This window comes from Acomys russatus, chromosome 17 (assembly GCF_903995435.1).
Source record: "Acomys russatus chromosome 17, mAcoRus1.1, whole genome shotgun sequence".
Taxonomy (NCBI): Eukaryota; Metazoa; Chordata; class Mammalia; order Rodentia; family Muridae; genus Acomys; species Acomys russatus.
Window position 1 is genome coordinate 42,828,926 of NC_067153.1, and position 19,473 is coordinate 42,848,398.

At 54.9% G+C, this 19,473-nt stretch overlaps 1 protein-coding gene across 2 annotated transcripts; it reads right to left on the reverse strand.

Moving 5' to 3' along the window:
• Positions 1-970: 970 nt before the first annotated feature.
• On the reverse strand, positions 971-19,212 carry Pdgfb (platelet derived growth factor subunit B). 2 transcript variants are annotated; one of them, XM_051160009.1, is made up of 7 exons: positions 19,060-19,212; positions 10,316-10,412; positions 8,058-8,147; positions 6,603-6,808; positions 5,235-5,379; positions 1,998-2,144; positions 971-1,682 (listed from the first exon to the last, which is right to left on the reverse strand). In XM_051160009.1, the coding sequence occupies exons 1-6, from the start codon at positions 19,120-19,122 to the stop codon at positions 2,020-2,022; spliced, it is 726 nt and encodes a 241-aa protein (XP_051015966.1). In that variant the 5' UTR covers positions 19,123-19,212; the 3' UTR covers positions 971-1,682; positions 1,998-2,019. The 2 variants fall into 2 exon arrangements, with proteins under 2 accessions (XP_051015966.1, XP_051015965.1); XM_051160008.1 differs by lacking the exon at positions 19,060-19,212 and adding an exon at positions 18,189-18,466.
• Positions 19,213-19,473: the final 261 nt, after the last annotated feature.

Consider the following 19,473-nt stretch of genomic DNA (forward strand, 5'->3'; position numbering starts at 1 on the left):
CCTGAGCCCGCCCCAGTGAGCAGGTCCCAGGACCCAGGTGTTAGATTCTGCTATGAGGCCAGGCCCAAATATGCACAAGCATGTGAGAGTGTGTGTCTGTGTGTGCACACTGGACGCCCAGTGGCACCTAGCCTCCCCAAGTGAAAGGAACACCAGAGCAAGCTGTTGGCACATCCTGCCAACATGGAAAGGTTAACTGTCACACCGCAGACAAGACTTCCGGAAGATTCATTTGGCTTTGCTTTGTGGCTTTTTTTTTTTTTTTTTACAACTTTAAATACGGAATATAAATAAACTTTACATTTAAAAAATAAAAAGAAAGCCCCCAAAAATATAATCACCAACTTTACAAACTGAAGGAAGCGGACCTGGGATGAGGAGGGAGAAGTGCAGGGGGAGGTGGGAAGCAAGGAAGGTGGGCACCTCAGCCCCGGTTCTCGGTTCTCGTGAGGACTGTAGGGTTCCCTGCCTCTCCCCCACTTCCCGTCTACCTGCTAGCTTCCTGGAAGGAGCCAACAGGTAGCGCCACAAAAGATCTGAGGGGCAATGTTTAAACAGGGGGGAGGGCAGTGAGGGCTGCTCCTCCTTTGAAGATCTCCTAGTGCCCCACACTTGCCAGAAAGGGAACAGCTGGAGCCGAGACCCAGGAAGTGGAGGCAATGGGCAAAAACCAGCATTGTTTCCCCAGCACCCCTGGCTCATGCTGAGCTTCAGGCTGGGTCAGGGCACACACAGCCAGTCCGCACAGGGCCTTGGTACGAGTTAAAACAAGGCTCCCTTTCCTCAGAGGCTTGACCTACCATCTGCCAGAAAGTCGCAATAGGCAAGTTGGCCATATTTAGGGTATGGACAAAATTCTCCACATGCAGTGCCCATGTGAAACACACACCCCACACAAGCTTACTCGGCAGTCTTGGCTGGAGTGGAATATAATAGACGTGCCTCCTATCCTAAGGAGGAATGAGGTCAGAGCCTCAGTCGGAATCCAAGCACTCCATGGTGGAGCAGACTGAAGGGCTTATGAGGAAGAAGACAGAGTGGAGGTAGGGAAACGAAACAGAAGTGAATGTTGGGGAGATGGAAAAAGGCGGGGGAATGTGGCCTGGGTCACAAGCACACTGCACCCCAAATCCATCAGAGAAGGCGTGTGGCCACCTGCCCAGAGGAGTTCATGTCTTCCATGATTTCATACTTATAAAATGAAAAGTCACTGTGGGCTGAGGGGACAGGGAGAGATGAGTGGCAGATCTGGGTGCCATGAGGGTTCCTCCGGTCTGTGCTTTCCCACGTGGTCCTGGCCACGGGACTACCATGGACCCTAGCCTGCCTCAAAATGTTCCCTGCTGGCTGGCCAGGGGTCCGGGAACCAGGCAGGACACGCAGAGATCCTCAGGCCAAGTGCCAGGCTCCTCGGGCCAGTCCACAGTCCCCCCATGAAGCTCCTGCACACTCGTCCCAGGTTCTTGGGGTCACGGGAAGAAGCAGCAGGAAATGGAGTCCTTTGCTTCTGGAGCTGCAGGGCAGGCTGAGGGGCTCCCGCTGGTGGAGGTGGCCGGGCACGCGGGGTGAAGGAAGCACCATTGGCCGTCCGAATCAGGCATTGAGACAGACGGACGAGGGGACAACATTATCACTCCAAGGACCCCATGGGGGCAATACAGCAAATACCATATTAAATAACCCTGTGGGCAGAGAAGAGGGACAAGTAGTCAGAGATGCCTCAGGGGTTCCCTTGGCTCCTAGGCCCCCATACGAAGGCAAGAAACTGGGGCTCTTGTCACCATGCTGACTCCCAGAGGGCCCCAAGTCTGGAATGGAGGAGTGATGGGGAGAGCGGTGAAGAAGGCACCCCGCCCTTTGAGAGAAGCTGTTAGGCAGATGAAAACCTTAGGGATGCCTGGGTTGAAGGGAGCAGATGCCCCTGCTGGCCCCCTCACCCCGAGTCTAAGACACAGCCAGGGAATGTGTAAGCCTTGGTTTTCTTGCCAGGTCCTCACCTGCCCACTCTTGCCAATGCCCCTAGGCTCCGAGGGTTTCCTTCAGTGCCTTCTTGTCATGCGTGTGCTTAAATTTTCGGTGCTTCCCTTTGAGGGGCCGGCGGATCCGCACCGTCCGAACGGTCACCCGAGTCTGAGGCGTCTTGGCTGCTCAAGAAGAAAAAGTGTTTGTCAGCAAGCAGCGGTCGTGAGTTCTTCTCCTTGTACCTCAATGCCCGTTGTGAGCCCTAGGGCTGGCCGAGGAAGAGGACAGCGGGGAGGGTCACAGTCAGACTTCACGAGGTCAAAGCTGAGCCCCACTGCTCACCAGCTGCGTGCTCTGGAGACTCCACGGCACCTTTCTATGCTTCGGTTTCTCCGGCTGGGAGTGAGGCAAAAGGCTGGCCAAGCAGTGCCTGATACAGGAGGCTATGTTTCCATGTGGCCCCACATCCTTGTCACTACATAGAGATGATGGGACTTCCCGCCCCCAATCCCTGGCATTGGATCCCTCTACCCAACAGAAGGCCCTGCTGGCGTTATGTACACACCAGGCACCTATCTTCAGGGGACTGGAATAACTCTCCTTTGTACTTTGGGTACCCTGTCTCACCCGATGAAAAGTCTGGTTAGAGAGGTCATTTGGGGACTGTTCTCTTGTACCCCAGGTGTGTAAGCTGTCTCTTCCAGCCACAGCCAGACTGCAGAAAAATCAAGTAAGCTATTCCGGGAGCCTGGTTCTTGCGCAGAACTGCAGGGTGAGGGTCAGCCGTGGTACAGCGTGAGTGGTGGCCAGTCGCCATCTCTCTAGCTAGCACTCCTACTGAGACCGCTGCCACCAACCTCTGGCTCCTCATGAAGAGGCCACTGGGCTTTACGCCAAGGCTAGATTTCCCCTGGAGCTGGGTCTGTCATTCAAATTCCTGGGCACTCTGAGAAGCAGAATGGAAGGCTGGGCCACAGCTTAGTTAGGAGGTTAGCCCTCATCTGAACCTGGGCTATCCCACGTACTGTGTGCTGTGAGAAGTCATTTAACCTCTTATTTTTGGGGGCGGGGGTTGGCTTTTGTTTTTTGTTTGTTTGTTTTTCAAGACAGGGTTTCTCAGTGTATACTTGGCTGTCCTGGACTCACGTTGTAGACCAGACTGGCCTCGAACTCACAGTGATCCGCCTGACTCTGCCTCCTGAGTGTTGGGATTAAAGGCGTGCGCCATGATGCCCGGCTTACAAAGCATTCTTAAGTGTTAGTACTAGAATGTTCAGAATACTGAGGGACTCACTTCCAGGTTCATCTCTAGTACAGAATAGGTCAATGCTGGTGTTTTGGAATTCTTAGGCCCAAACCTGTATCAGCTGTGAGTTGTATGAATTGGTGGCTCAGGCTTGCCCCAGCCTAGCCTCCTGCCCATGGCCTCTGGGGTATAAGCTCTCTGGGGACTTTTCCATGGCCCTCCTGGGTGTCATCCCTCCGTAAATCCGAGCTGCCCCAGATCTCTACACGTCAAGGAAAACACTGCATTCAGCAGAGCCAGTCTGAGCCAAGCAGATGGGCCCCAGCCTCACCAGCTGGATGCAAGGGCACTCTCCAATGGCTCCCAGGAAGCACTGGCCCTCTCCCTGGCAGAGCTGGCTTCCTAGAGCCCAGGAGGAAAAGAAGTTAGAATCAGCAGGGCCAGGAGTCCTGGGAACTGTCAGTTCAACCAAGTGTTGGAAGTACGAAGCACAGACAGATCCCAGGGCTTTCAAACAGCTCTCTTCCTCAGTTTCGCCAACACTATCGAGATAAAGGAGCATATATGTCCCTAGGAGGTCACTGCTACTTTAAGAGTTGTTAAGTGTAGCCTGGTGTGGTGGTGCGCGCCTGTGATCCCAGCACTCGGGAGACAAAGGCAGGTGGATCTCTGTGAGTTTGAAGCCAGCCTGGTCTACAAAGTCCAGGACAGCCAAAGCTATACAGAGAAACCTTATCTTGAAAAAAAAAAACCCCAAAAAAATGGGCTGGAGAGATGACTCAGCAGTTAAGAGCACTGACAGCTCTTCCAGAGGACCCAGGTTCAATTCCTAGCACCTACATGGAAGCTGACAACTGTCTGTAACTCCAAGATCTGACACCTTCACACAGACATACATGCAGGCAAAACACCAATGCACATAACATAAAAATAAATAAATTATCAGGGCATGGCGGCACATGCCTTTAATCCCAGCACTCAGGAGGCAGAGGCAGGCAGATCTATGTGAGTTCGAGGGCAGCCTGGTCTACAAAGTGAGTCCTGGAAAGCCAGGGCTGTTACATAGAGAAACCTTATCTCTAAAAAACCCAAATAAATAAATAATTTAAAATTCTTCCTATAGAAAAGGTGAGTGAAAGCCAGAGAGAGTGGTCTAGGAGAGAGGCTAGCCTGAGGGAAGAGCCAAGAAGAGAATTTCAGAGCACTGCTGGCCCAGGAGGGGCTGTGTGACCTGAAGCAAGTCCTGACATCTTTGACCTCAGGTCCCTCCACTACAGAAAGGGTGCCTCTGAGACTTTTCCAAATCAAACCTACCTGTCAGACACCTGTAGAATCCAAGACTGAATCATCTGATGGGTGCCTGAACGTTAGGCCCACTTGCCACATCCCAGCTATATGGATGTCCAGCCTTGACTTGTATATCTCCAGCGGGTGTTGTGAGTGAAGGGGACTGGTTAGTGGCAAGGCCAAGGGCTTACAGCCTCATTTATGGCTGGGAAGAACTTCATTCAGTGAGATCAAAAGTCTCAAACAAATTTAACTTGAGATGTATCTGCTCTCCATTTAAATTGTGTGTGTGTGTGTGTCTGTCGTCTGTGTGTATATGTGTGGTGTATGCATTGTGTGGGTTTAGATGCCTCTGTGTGTGGGGCTGTGAAGTCAGAGGTTGACATAAAGTCTCTTCCTCTATTGCTCCGTCGCCTTATTTTCTGAGACAGAGTCCGACACTGAACCAGGAGCTCACCAACAGCTAGGCTTGTGCCTAGTGATCCCCTGGGGTTCCCTCTCTCCAGCTTCCCAGTAGTAGGATGACAGGCACAGCAACCACGCTTTGGTCTTTATGTGGGTGCCAGGGATTCGAACTCAGGTCCATCATGCTTGCTTGCACAGCAAACACGCTACTCGCTGAGTACTCTCCCTTTCCTCCTGACCCCTATTTAGAGACACTCCCTTCTTTCCCAGCTGTGGCAAGGGAAAGAAGCTGTAGGTTGAGCCCCACAGAACAGCCCCTAGGAAGGTGGTTTACCTCGCTGCTCCCGGGATGTCCCAGGACTTCGAGTCACAGGCCGAGGGGTCACTACTGTCTCACACTTGCAGGCCAGGTGGTCCTCCAGGGTCACTGTGGCCTTCTTGAAGACTGGCTTCTTCCGTACAATCTCGATCTTTCGCACCTGGAGGACAGAGGAGCAAAGCTCCCATGTAGAAGGCCCCCAGGCAGGCGCAGACTCGCGCCTGGCAGGCTCCTGCCCAAGATTCTTTCCTCGAAAGCCCAAAGCCAGGCTGGACTGCAGAGTGACGGCTCTGGACCAAACAACAGCAAGGCTTTGTCCTCTGGTCTTCTCAGGGAGCTTTTCCATCAAAACAAGCCCTTCGACCTAGCTGACCTGGCCTCCAGCTTTGCTAGAGCAGGCCCTGATGCCGCCACCCTGACCTCCCCCACACACACCCCCCAGAGTGAGAGAAAGGCATTTCCGGTTTAGAGCTTGAGTCCTATCGGTCCTCATTCCTGGAGCACTGGCCAAGGCCAGGGGCTTCAGCGGAGCGGGGAGATGGTTATCTGGGAGGAAGTGACAGAGGCCTTATCTAGAAGAGAGGCTGGCTGGAAGGGGGAAGGCAGCTGCCAGGTGTCCGTCCCTAAAGCTGGGGACAGACGATACCGTGACAGTGGGTGGGGGAGCATAGCATAGCATTTGTCCTCTGGGTCACAGGGACAGGCCTGAGGCCACAGACAAGAGGGCACAGAAAGAGCATAGGTGCACAACTAGTGTACTGGGCGGAGCTCCCGTGCCATGTACCCAGGGGAACGTGAAAAGAGGAGGCTGACCAGGATACAGAGACCTGTCACTCTGAGTTAGAAGACATCAGGGCCTCCCTGGATCTGTGGGTCCCTCCTATGAATAGTATCCGTGTCTTCCCCTCATCAAAACAAAACAAAACAAAACAAAAAACAAAAACCAAGGTGGCCACAGTAGGGGGCCATTTGTCCGTGGTGGCCCTAGTTCCTATTAGTGCTTGCCACTTGGAGAACAGTCTTGCTACCTTCGCTAAAGACAAAGCTTGCCAAAGAGACAGATGGAAGTCCCAAAGTATAGGGGTCTCTGAGTACGATGGAACACTGAGGGCACCTGGGCGGCTGTCCAGAATATTTTTAAGAGTCAGATTTAAAGACAGGGCCACTGTAGGACTGTGTCCCTGTAGAGCAATGGACATTGACGCATTGCTTAGCATTTTACATACAGTCACATCCTGGGCTCCGGCTGACTTTGGAGGGAGCGCCCCAGGAACAAGGAGCCAGCAACACCCAGCAAAGCTCTGCAACCCTCAGCAGCAGGTCGGCCGCTGGGGCGGGGCGGGGAGGGGGCGGGGCGGAGGAGGCGGGGCTGAGTCTACGCACCTGAACCGGCCGCATCTGCACCTGTGAGGCCCGGCACTGCACGTTGCGGTTGTTGCAGCAGCCGGAGCACCGCTGCACCTCCACGCAGGGCGGCCACACCAGGAAGTTGGCGTTGGTGCGATCGATGAGGTTCCGCGAGATCTGGAATACTTCTGTGCGCGTCTTGCACTCGGCGATTACGGCAGGCTCTGCGGCTGCCAGAGAACCTGGGGAAAGGAGGCCTGTTCTGGAGAGGACTGTTTTCTTTGGCACTTCCCCCATCCACAGACAACCTGAACTTGTGTAGGTGGCTGGACCACCCTGAGCCTCAGTTTACCCCATCTGAAACCAAGGACAGCCTAGTCTACAAAGCGAGTCCAGGACAGCCAAGGCTACACGGAGAAGCCCTGTCTCGAAAAACCAAAAAAATGAATAAATAAATAAAGGTGTGCTACCACACCTGGCTGCACTGGTCTATTTTTTTTTTTTTTTTTTTTTTTTTTTTTTTTGGTTTTTCGAGACAGGGTTTCTCTGTGTAGCCTTGGCCATCCTGGACTCACTTTGTAGACCAGGCTGGCCTCAAACTCACAGAGATCCGCCTGCCTCTGCCTCCCGAGTGCTGGGATTAAAGGCGTGCCCCACCACACCCGGCCGTTGGTCTATTCTTATGTGGCTCTTTCCTTCAAAGAAATGGGGTCATTGTAGAACTATGCCTCTCCTCTGAGCCAAGGGAAAGAGGGTGGGTGAAGCCTTCAGCAAGTGCTCAGCCACCTACAGGGAAAGGTTCACAGGCGGAGATGCGAGCTTTGAGATCTTGTTGGTTCTACCAGCCAATCTCCAGCGGCTTGGAAACTGCGGGTGGCCATCTGCTTCACTCCAGAAGGCTTTTCTAAGGCCTAAGGTCTACCGGTTTGGTTTCTGCCAAGGAGCAACCAGCAGTCCTGAGCTCAGCCTGGCATCTCCGCATTAGGCCCCAGTGCAGCCCTGGGCCATAGTGGACAGAGGACCCACTCAGAAGCCCTTGGGTTTAGTGACTTCAGTCCTTCCATTCCAGTTTCTCCACTCTGCTTTCCCCGCCTATGCCGTGGGGTTAACCACATCTATTCCAGAACTGGAGCGGAAAAGCCTTGAGTGTAAAAGGAAAGGCAGAGAGGTAAGCAGACCTCTGTGAATTCCAGACCAGTCTGCTTTACCTAGTGAGGCCCAGGCTAGTCAAGGCTATGGAGTAAAACCCTGCTTCAAAACAAAGAGACTCAAACTACTATTCTCAAAGTGTAACACGGGCCAGAGGGCACAGCAACGCAACGTCAAAGACAGCCACATTCTCATTCGGCCATAACAGTGGGGAAGGGATTTTGGGGGTGACTCTCAATCCAGGATGGCGCTGTGCCCTGGCTTTTCTTCCCTGGATCACCCCCACCCCCACCCCCCCCCCCCCCCCCTTTGAGGGACTGTTACATGGACCTTGGGTCTTACCTAGGCTCCTCCTCCCTCGAGATGAGCTTTCTGGCTCAACTCCTGAGTGCGCTCGGGTCATGTTCAGGTCCAGCTCAGCTCCATCTTCATCTGCAAAAGAAAGCATAGTCGGATGGGCTGACCCCAAGCTGGGCCAAAGATGGCTTCTCTACAGTATGAGGTCCCACCCCTTGCATCCTCTAAAGGCTCGGAAGAGGCAAGCAGGCAAAGTCTTGGGCAGCCCCGTGGCTCAGTAGGGCTGGCGGGGCCTAACTGCATCTTTGGGAGCTTCCAGCCTCACTCTGGGATTTTAGCCCCATTTTTGGCCAGAACTCATGTCAATGGAGTTAAAAATAACCCGTCCCCCTTGCTACTGTCAGCGAACCCTCCTCAGCCTCCAGGGTGGAGCAGGGACCCAGAGCACAGGAGGGCCAGTTCCCAGTGCCCTCCAAAGCGTTCCCATAGGAAGTGCTGAATGGAGAAATTCCCAGAATCCCCTTGGGGCCAGTAGCTCCAGCACAGCCTTCTGGAGCCCTGACAATGGCCCCGCTGGTCTGGAGAGAAAGGGTGGAGAGGGATGGGGGTGGGAGGGCCTGCTACGGTGCCACACGAAGTCTGCTTTCTCAAACTCCGCTTTCATCATTGCTTCTCTACCCATTCTCCAAGATTTGCTCCTCTTCCTGTCAGAAGCCACAGGTCACTTCTCTAGAGTCCTTTCCTTTCAGCGCCACCAGCTCTCCTTGGCGACAGACATCTCTACCCCACATTTCACTAGCCCCAAGACACTAACTGGCCAGGGCTGGCTGCTATTCTGTTACTAGGAGCTTAGGGTGGCAAGGAGGCCTTTGGACTTGAAGGTGGATAGCCCCTTTTGTCTCTCAGTAGTGAGGAACAACAAACAAACGAACTGAGGGATGCTGGGAAATGAGCCTCTGCCACCTCCTTATTGGCACTTCAGGGCTCATTTGTCTTCCCGAAGCCACTGGTCCCATCAGAGACAAAGGCTTCTGCCAGCTGCTGCCCCATCTAACATTCCAGGGATCCTGTTGGGAGAAATTTGTCCTGCGGATCAGCCACTGACTGACTGGTCTGCTTCCGTCCAGCCCAACAGTGTCGACCACGTCAGCCTGTCTGTCTGTCTGTCCCTTACTACTCCCTTCCTTTCTCTCTGCCGTCTCTGGAATGTCCCTGGTAGGGAGGAGATGGGGAGATGTGCTTTGTGGAAAGGTTAAGTTGATTAGGAAAAAAATAGCCACATTGGTTGCTTGAAACAGGCCTGCTATTGAAAACCTCACATCCAAGATCCCGACCCCCACCAGGGGTGTGGGGGGCTGCCTGAGTTGGGCGGCAGAGCGCCTTGGAAAGAAACAGCAAGAAAGCTAAATTTGGAAGTTGCCCCATTGTGTGGCCAGGGTTGGCCAGCCGGGCACGGGTGGGAGACATCGGGTGGGGGCCCTGGTGAACAATAGGTGGGCCCAGCTGGGGCCCCTCCTGCCTGCCTTGCCACCCCCCCAGCCCTGGCGGTATTGAAAGGGCCCGGGAATGCTTTTGAGAAGGAGCCAGGGGCCCAACGGAGAGAGGAAACAAAGGCAGGAAATGCTGTTCCCCCGTAGATAGCGTCTGGGCAAGGATTACAAAGTGACAAAGAGACAAGGACCCCAGAGGGACAAGGGCCTGCGGGTGCAGGCGGGTGGGGGTGGGGGTGCTGAACAGGGCCCCAGGGACCAGGCCAGAGGTTAGAATAGAATGGAATTTGCTCTGAAGACAGCATTTATAAATACATTCCCAGCCCAGCCTGCCGGCCCCGCCACGTGTGTGCCACCAAGCACGTGCCCATTTGCCCAGTGCACTCTTGGGCACGGGCAGGGCTGCCAGCTGGTTCCAGCCAGGTGTCCCCAGGAGACCTTGCAGACCAGGCCCTGGGCCAGAAGGACAGGGAGATAGCTCCTCTAGCCCTACCCTCTTCAGCTGGGCCCACACCTGGATAAGTACTCAGGGCATGCCTGGAGTGCTTTCTCCAGCCTGCCCTGCCCCAGGAACCCCACCCTCTGCATCAAGCCAGGGCTGCACGTGGGGGCTGCTTCTGCCACACCCCAAGTCCCAGGTACCAACCCCAACACGTCTGTCTACCCTGGGTAGGTGTGGCCAGGCCTTCACTGGGATGTGCCATGGATCTTGCTCCCTATATGTCAAGAGGGGTGTTCCTACCTGGCCCCCACCCCACCCCACTTTCTCAAGTACCAGTGGAGGCTGAGGTTCTGGAGGAGGGTCCAATTTACCTACGGAGTCTCCGTGCAGCAGGCGCTGAAGGTCATCAAAGGAGCGGATGGAGCGGTTACTCAACATTTCGTAGAGTTCCTCAGGGATGGGGTCCCCCTGTTGGGCAGACACCAGGGACTGAGTAAACTGGGGTGAAGTCTCACCAGGCATGGCTCTCTTACCAACCACATGCTTTCTCTTGCACAAAGCTCCTACAACCCAACCTGGTTCCAACAAGTAAGACCGTAAGGCTGGAGTAGGTGAGATTCAAGGCTGAACCAGGAACACAGGGGCCCAAAGGCTTGAATCGCAAAACCAGGCTGAGACACTGCACTTTAGCCCTCCACAATGTCCAGGCTTGTGCTCAGCTCCACCTGCTTGTCTACATCTGTCTCCCTCATCAGATCGCAGATCCTGAAGAAATTCTAACAACCTCATTTCTCACTACTGCTCCCTCCGCATCTGGTAGCTAAGACTTAACTCTTGTGCAAGGTGGTAGTAGCACACACTTTTAATCCCAGCACTTGGGAGGCAGAAGCAGGTGGATCTCTGTGAGTTCAAGGCCAGCCTGCTCTACAGAGTGAGTCCAGGACAGCCAGGGCTACACAGAGATACCCTGTCTTGAAACCCCCCCCCCAAAAAAAACAACAAACAACAACAACAACAACAACAAAAAGACTTACTCTTGCAAGTGTGTACACACACCACATGGACACACACACTCATTCTGACCTAATTATCAATTCATCACAGATTAAAAAAAAAAAAATAGGAGGCTCAAATAGGTAACATCCTTTGTCCAGAGCCCCCAAACCCAATGTGAGCAAAGGCTTCACTCAATGACAGTGAGGTGTGGAGTCCAGCCTCCTAACCCAAGAGGTGCTCAACAACGCTTGCCGAGTTGCATGGTCTCAGAAGGCCGTGTATCCCAGTGCTACTGACTTAGTCCCTGCCAAAGAGGAAATAAGGGAATCCTCAGGCCCAACCGGGAAACCTGAAAGCTTACCCATGCCCCATGCCCAACCAAATTCTATTTTTAGAACCCCTCTGGCCTGTCACCAAACACTTGAAACTTAGTTAGAACCTTAACAGGCTTCACTATAAGCCAGTTTCCTCCAGGGAAACCACAGGTCCCACAATCACACACACACAGCTGCAACCTTCCCCACAGACCCAGGAGTCCCAGGGGCCTGGTGCCAAAGGCCCCAGGGGAGAGGTGAGGGCAGAGAGGGGACTGGAAAATTACCCTAGCAAAGGAAAGGTGCAGGGTGCCATAGCGCCTCTGAAGCCTGGCATCATGACGAGTGTGTACACACGTAGTACATACATATGTCAGTGTGAGTATGCACATGAATTCATGTGCACACATTCAGGCTTGTGACAAGACCACAAAGCTTGAGAGAAGTTGAGAGGTCTGCACCACTCTGTGCCTCAGTTTCCCTGGACTGAGAAAGAAAGAAGCCCTGCCTTAGGTTCACTGAACCACCCTGAGATAGGAGCTTTGAGTAACTGAGCACCGGCTTGTGTATGGGCTGGGGGCTGCTCTCTCACTGTCTAAGGTGGAAAAGAGGCTCCTGCCCGTGGCCAGCTGGGATGTGTATGTGTGTGTGTCTCAGGTACTAGTTGAGATCCAGGTGCATAGTGCCCAGGTGCCCACCTGTAGTCCCTATTCTGAAGGCTGAGGCAGGCAGATCTCTGTGTGCTGGCTGCTTTTTATGTCAATCCGAGACAAACTAGTCAACTGTGAGGAGGAAATCTCAATTGAGAAAATACACCCATCAGACTGGCCTGTGGGCAAACCTGGGGTACATTTTCTTGATTGACTGACTGATGTGAGAGAGCCTAGATCACTGTGCCTGGTGCCACCCCTGGGCTAGTGGACCTAGGTGGTGTAAGAAAGCAGGGTGTCAAACCCCTGAGCAGCACCTCTCCGTGGCCTGTATTTCAGTTCCTACTTTCAGGTTCCTGCCCTGCCTTCCCTCAGTGATGGACCATGGTGTGGGACCGTAAGCTGAAATAGAATCTTTCTTCCCCAAACTGCTTTTGGCCACAGCAACAGAAAAATCTAAGACAGTTTGGTTTTGTCTTTTTGAGACATGGTCTTATGTTGTCTCCAGACGGCTATCCCGGAACTTGATATATAGACCAAGCTAGCCTTGAACTCTTCGATCCACCTGCCTCTATTACAAAGTGCTGAGATTAAAGATGTGAGCCATCATGCATAGCAGGAAGATCTTTTGAGCCCAGGAGGTCCAGGCTAGCCTGGGCAACAGAGAGAGACCCAGTGTCACCCAAAACAAAACAAAACAACTCGAAAAACCCAAACACTTTGTGGTCCTTGACACTTATGGTGATATTTGGGAAAACCTCTTCAGGGGTTTAGCTATGCCCACCTCTGGTGCCCAAGGTCAACCTAGGAACTAGGAAAGACGGGCAGAGAGATAGCAGGACAATGTCTAGAAGCCGGTCTGAAACAAGTACGTCTGGAGAAGACCATTGCTCCTGAGTTTTCGCAGACTCAGAACTGGTATTCAAGAGATTTAGACTCCATGCTTCACAGTGCCACCGTCTGCTGTGTGGCCGCTAGCTGGTCACTGTCTCTCTCACATCTATGGATCAAGGAGGTTAGAGAAGATTTGATTCCATTCTAACTCTTCCTAGGGGGTGGCAAAAGGAGCAGAGGGTAGCCAGAGCCAGGATGTGTATGGTGGCTTGCTTGCCCAAAGGGAATAAGACATGTCTGTGGCAGGATGGCCGGAGCTGACAGTGAGGCAAAGCAAGCGGAGCCCTGGACAGACACCCCAAGCCTTAGCCAAAAAATAATGGGAGACCATCAAACGGAAACAATCTCACGCCTTAGGCTGAGTGGGGAAAGACCCCAGATGCGGACTGTGGAGGAGGCGGGAAAAGCTCAACCTGGTAAAACACATGAAGGACTGTCCCTTTCCCTGTGGGGTCCTGTCAGGGGTGATCCTTCATGCCACTGCAATGAAATGCTGAGGCACACGTTATCATTAGTCCCACCTTCCAGATGGGAAAACTGGTGCTTAAGAGAAATGAAACGCACAGTCCCCGGTCTAGATGACCAGCCAGTGGCAGAGGTGGGTCATGGCTAGGGACTGGCTGCTGGCATCAGTGGGTGGAGGCAGAGATGCTACTCACTATCCCACAGTATACAGGATGTCACACAGGATACAACGTCACCAGTCCCAAATACCCCAAGGTCAGAGGTGAGGAGCCCACAACAGAAGAAAGCCAGGGCTCCCCATGTAGTGAGATCTAGGGTGCTCAAAATAAATGTCATCATCAAAACCTTACTTTCAGCTGGACGTAATAGCACAGGCCTATCCTCTGGCTAGTGGGCAGGCTGAGACAGAAGGATCGCAAGGCTAGCCTCGGAAACTTAGCAATACCCTGTCACAGACTAAAAACAAAAGGGGAGGTGGAAGGATTTGAGTGTGTAGCTCAGTGGCAGAACAAGTGCCTAGCATTGGTGAGGTTCAGCCCTCAGTGCCACTGAAAAAGGAACAAAGGATGTCTTCTTTGGCCAGGTGTAGTGGCACACACCTTTAATCCCAGCACGTGAGAGGCAGAGGCAGGCAGATCACTGTGAGTTCCAGGCCAGCCTGGTCTATAGAGTCCAGGACAGCCATGGCTACACAGAGAAACACTGTCTTGAAAAAAACAAAACAAAACCAAAAAAAGGGGGGGGGGGAATGTCTTCTTCATCCTTTAAATGGGGTTAACCACAGCTGGTCCAGGGGTTCCTGGTAAATGTAACTGTACACAGCAGAGCAGCCCCAAATAAAAGGCATTTAACAAGCTGTTGTTGCCATTATTGTCAATTCTTTCCTATGGCTCCCACGAAGGCAGCAAATGACACATATGTCCTGGCTCAGAACATTTTCAAGGATGGTGACAGGTGGATGGAGAGCTGCTGTCCCCTGGGCCACAGGAAATGGCACCTAGCCCCGCACTGACACCACCAGGTGCCCTGTGGGCTGATGGGTCTCTTCCGGGTCCGGGGGCGTGAACAGTTAGCCCGAGGTCCACTCCAGGATGCAGTGTTCTGGGGAGACTCTGAAGCACCTGTTTGCAGACAGAGTCCATGTGTCTGTCTGTAACACCCCCACCCCCTAACCCTTATATTTGGAGCTGCTCAAGCCTGATTTTTCTGCCACATGTTCTGGAAGCCTCTAGGTGGACACCCGCAGATTATCCCCATACATAGGAAAGGACACCTGGCAGCCTGAAGAAGCTGCCCCAGATCTCAGACCTGCGCTCCTGGTAGGCAAAGGGTGTGGCGTGGAAGCAGTTGGGCCCAAGCCAGCCTGGCAGCCAAGAGAAACAGCCTCCTCCCTGCCCCGCCCCCCAAAGCCAGCTGCGGGAGGCACGAGCAAGCGTGAGGCCAGGTGAGTTACCTGCTCCCAGCCAGGCTGGCAGATCAAAAGGGCTCAAACCCCACCCTCCACCTGGGCCCAGCACACACACACACACACACACAGAAACACACACTCCACAGCCTGCTGCCACTGCAATGAGGCAGACGGGCTCTCTGCCCAGCACCCAGGGCGTTGTCTGTGGCTGGCAGAGGCAGAAGCTGACGAGGCCTCCTAGAGCCTTGCCTGCTTGCCTGGTTGCGTCTCAGGCCTTATTTAGATGAGATAGCAAAGACAAGCTCTTTGAAGAAGCGCTCTCTGGGCACAAAGCGGAGGCCTCTGGAGCCGGCTTTTCTACCCAGCATTTCCCTTCCTGGTTCCTGGGATGACTCTCCTGTTCAGCTTCCCCCCTCGTGCTGCTGCCCAGCCCAGCAAGAGAAAAGTGTCAAAGCTGAAAGAAAGGACCTGTCTCCCAGGTGTGTCATCCTGGTGGCCCATTGCAATCACACACACACACCCTGCCCCACTCAAGTCAAAAGGTGCCGAGTCCCCTATTATTGGTAGCACTGAGCAATCTGCTCCATATTTTAGGAGAAATGGAGCCCCGGCCTACTTCTTTGACTTTCCACTTCTTTCTTCCCTTTTTACAGTCGGGGTCGCAAGACAGAGGAGAGTATAAGCTGCTATCTCACCATGGGGAAAGGCAGGCTTACAAGCCCCATGCTCACAAAGGATTGTATTGTGGCTGGCTGCCCTCAGCTGGGGTTCATGGAGGCCATGCTAATGAAGCATCCCAGAGCTAGGTGGTGGTGGTGGTGGTACACGCCTTTGATCCCAGCATTTGGGAGGCAGAGGCAAGCTGATCTCTGAGATCAAGGCCAGCCTGGTCTACAGAGTGAGTTTCAGGACAGCCAGGGCTACACAGAGAGACTCCCCCCCCCCTAAAAACAAAAAACGAAAAAAAAAAAAAAAAAAAAAAACCATCCCTGGTCTGGGCCTACCCCACTATTCACAGTTCTTTTCATATTTATTTGGCGATCAGGCTACCAGCACCCACCCTAAACACAGTGGGAAACAAGACAAAAAGTCTCTTTGGTATAGTTTGAGATTGGCGGAAGAAAGTGGGTAATAATCAGCTAAATAAATCCAAACTTAAAAAGTTGTCCTAGTCAGGCATAGCAGTGTGCACCTGTAACTCTAGGGGCAGGAAGAACAAGAAAAATACATCACAAAAAGAACATTAAAAGAGCTGGAGTGGTGGCACACATTAATCCAGGACAGCCAGGGCTGTCACACAAAGAAACCATGTCTTAGGCGGGCATGGTGGCGCACACCTTTAATCCCAGCACTCGGGAGGCAGAGGCTGGTGGATGGCTGTGAGTTTGAGGCCAGCCTGGTCTACAACGTGATTCCAGGACAGCCAAGACTACACAGAGAGACCCCCTCTCGAAAAAGCAAAAAGAAAAAAAGAAAGAAACCCTGTCTTGAAAAACAAACAAAAAAGGGGGGGAGGGGGCATCAATAACAAAGAAGGGCATCATGAGCCTCAAGTAAACAGCTTGAGGTAATTCCTCCATTCCTCCACGCTTGTACATCCTGACTCTTGTTCTAGGGCCTCCAGAATCTATCTGACCTTGACTTTCACACTTCCGGGCAGGGGGATTCCAGCAAGTGGGTTTCCCCACCCCCTGTGACCATTAGCAAGTAGTTGGTGGCTGGGGGTGGGGGTGGGGGCTCCACTCCTTCCCGGCAGAAGGGTGCTGAGGCAGACAGATAGTCACATGACAGTCACCTTCTGGGAAGCCAGCTCAGCTGATGGAGATGGGGCCTTAGCAGCCCGTTCAGCCTCTCCTCCAGTATACGGCAAAGTTTCCAGTGTGCTTCCAAACCCTAAGCTTCCATCCAAACACAGCCAGCTTCGGGGTCTCCCCAAGAATAAGTCCTACTAAAGTCTCACTGCACTGGTGATTTGGAGCTTGCCTGGTCTGGCCTCCATCCGGACATGTCTGCATGATTTCAGTGTAATAATAATTCCCAAGCTTATCAGGAAAGACCTCCATCAACATGCAAAACACAGTGTAACCGGGGTCCCAGAATAGTCTGTAGAGGAACAAGGCTCCTCGCTCCTGAGGAACAAGAGCCTCAGCCCTCAATGATAATACTCATGAGAGTGGTGGGGTGCTGCTGGAGGAAGCTGGAATGGTTCAGAGAAGGCCTAGGAAACCTCATCCAGATGTTCAGTACCGTACGCAGCAGCGCCCAGCAGAATGCAGGGCTTCACACACCTGCCACGATTAGCCAAGGGGCGGGTATTGGGGACACGCTCATGAGGTAAGCAACATCCATCCCAATGTCTTGATGGTCAAATGTGTGTTTATTTGAAAGGGAAAATGTCAGGCTAGCCTGCACTCTGGGGTCACTCCAACATCACCATTGGCCAGGCCGGGTGGGGGTGGGGTGTGATTGAAAAGCCGTTACAGAGAGGTAAAGTTTGAGGGGGGCCAAACTACTCTAACCAGGCCAAAAATGGGTGCTGCAGAGTCCAGATCAGGATCCTGGGTTGTCTGTCCTTCCCTTCCAGACAACCCCAGGAAGGAAATATGGTAGTTATAGAGGCGGTGAGGTGCCAGGGCCCACCTGTTGCGTGGGGGCGGGCACCTGGCACTGAGTGTACAGAGGGATTGTGCGTGCCTCTGTGCGTGCGTGGGTGTGTGAGCGCACGTGTACTCGGGCCGCGTGCGCGTGTGTCCCGCGTGTGCACGGGCGTGGCGGCGGGCGCGCGACCTGGTCGCCTTAGTGCGTGCCCGTCGCTCAGCGCGCCCGCCCGCGGGAGCGCAGCATCGCCTCCGGCCAGGAGTGTGCATGCGTGGGGTGAGTGAGCGAGTCGGGGGCCGGGCGGGGTGGGCTGCAGAGAGCAGCCGCGGGGTGCCGCCGTTCTCAGGACGCCCTGGCACCCGGCCAGCCTCCAGGTCCCCGAGGCGCGGCGCAGCGAGGTGGCAGCTGGGGCCTCTCGGCGTCCCCCTTCCCAACAGCTGGCCGCGGCCCGGGGGACTGCAGGCGAGGCGGGGAGGGGGCGTCGCAAGGGGCCTGCAGCGGCCTGGCCAAGCCCAGCTTGCTCTCTTTCGGGCTCCGGCCACGGGGGGCAGCCGCGGAAGGGCGGGGCCCCCAGGGCGGTCGGTCGGCGGCCCTCGAGGAGCCCCAAGAACAAAAGGAGACGGCGACGGCTCCTTCGTGGTCAAAACAACCTGCGCTGGCGGCGGCCCAAGGTCGGGCCGCGGCCTCGGAGCCCTCGGCTTTAACCCCTTCCCTGCCGCCGCCTCTCCCCTGCGCTTGGCTACGGGCGACCCGGCTGGCCCTGCCCGCAGTCGACTAGGTGTGGGCTCTGGACCTCAGCGGGTGGAGGCAGGACGGGACCAGGGCACACCGCTCTCCCGGCCCTCGCCTAGCTCCAGCTTGCGCCTCCTCCTGCCCCGCCCCCTTCCCACCTGGATTCCCGGTAGACTTGCCAACTCACTGCTACGTGAGGCTGGGAGGGGTAGGGGCACCGATCTGACCTGATCGTTCCCGCAGACTTTTCCATACCCTACCGCCCTTGCAGCTAGGCTTCTGCAGGCGCGCGCTCCGCACCCAGCTTGCGCGGGAGAGAGGTACTTCCTCTCGCAGGGCGCGGACGCAGGTATGGCCCAGCCTTAGACATACACCCCCCGGGGGGCTGGATTCTTTGAACCGCCCGCCCCCTCCCCTCCAGTCTTGTCTCTACTTCAAGCGTCTGAACCTACCGTATGTCTGTCTGCCTGTCTCTCTAATGTCTTATCTCTGGGCTCCCTGCGCCAAGATACAAGGTGCTTTTGGACCGCCCAGCACGACCTCCAGGTGCCCACCCCAGCCCAGAGCAGAAGCTAGGGTGGGACCAGAACCCTCTCCAAAGGTCTCTGGATATTCTGAGTTCTAGGGCACACACTTCTAGGACAAGCCAGGTTCCTAGGCAGAACCAAAGCCCAGGCTGGTTCCGAAGTGGACTTAGGAGGTCTCAATGCCTTAAGCACCTTGGATACCACCTCACACTTTCTCCCCTGACCTGGAAGGGCTTAAGAGCTCTGGCTTCTGAGGCAGGGGGCAGGGCAACACACACACCACCCAGGACGCTAAAAGATTTAGAGATCTGGGTTGGTCCACTGGAAAGAGAACCTACCGCTGCCGCCTCCCCATACCACAGCACCCCGGACCTGGCCTCCCAGCCCTCGGGGCCACCCATTGCCCAGAGCCTGGCTCACGCGCTGCGGGGCTCCAAAGTTCACTGCAGGGAAAGGAGGGGGCAGCGAGGAGTGGGGGCTGGGGCAACGAGGGAAGGATCCAGCCCAGCCCCAGCCGCCGTCGCAACTCACCTCGGCGCTGACCAGACGCAGGTAGCAGCAGAGAGGCAGGAAGAGCGCCCAGCAGCGATTCATGCCGACTCCGGGCCCGGCCCCGCGGGGCCCCGGACGCGTAGACCGAGCGCGCCGCCCCCGCGGCCAGGGTGGGGGGCTGGGGAGGAGGGTGGGCTCCGCTCGGGTCCGCCGCGATCAGGCGCTCAGGCCGTTGCAGCCGCCGCCACGGCTCACCCGCATGGCCCCCGGGCGCCGCCGCCCCCGGCCCCGGCTCCGTCGCTGGGGGGCTGGGGAGGACCTGGACACGGGACCAGGGTCCGAGGCCGCTACCTGGGCGGATCCCGAGCCCACGCGAGCATCCACGGCCTGGGGGCTGCGTCGCGAACCAGCCAAGGCGTCTAGCCGTGTGGGGGCGCGCAGGGGACTCCAACC

Bases quoted from the DNA above. Each gene is read 5' to 3' on its own strand.
- Pdgfb (XM_051160008.1), bottom strand. From the start codon at position 18,254: ATGGAAAAGTCTGCGGGAACGATCAGGTCAGATCGGTGCCCCTACCCC. The intron at 10,413-18,188 runs GTGAGTTGGCAA...TCTGCCCAACAG, and splicing joins CCTCCCAGCCTCACGTAGCA to GGGGACCCCATCCCTGAGGA. The intron at 6,809-8,057 runs GTAAGACCCAAG...TCCTTTCCCCAG, and splicing joins TCGAGGGAGGAGGAGCCTAG to GTTCTCTGGCAGCCGCAGAG.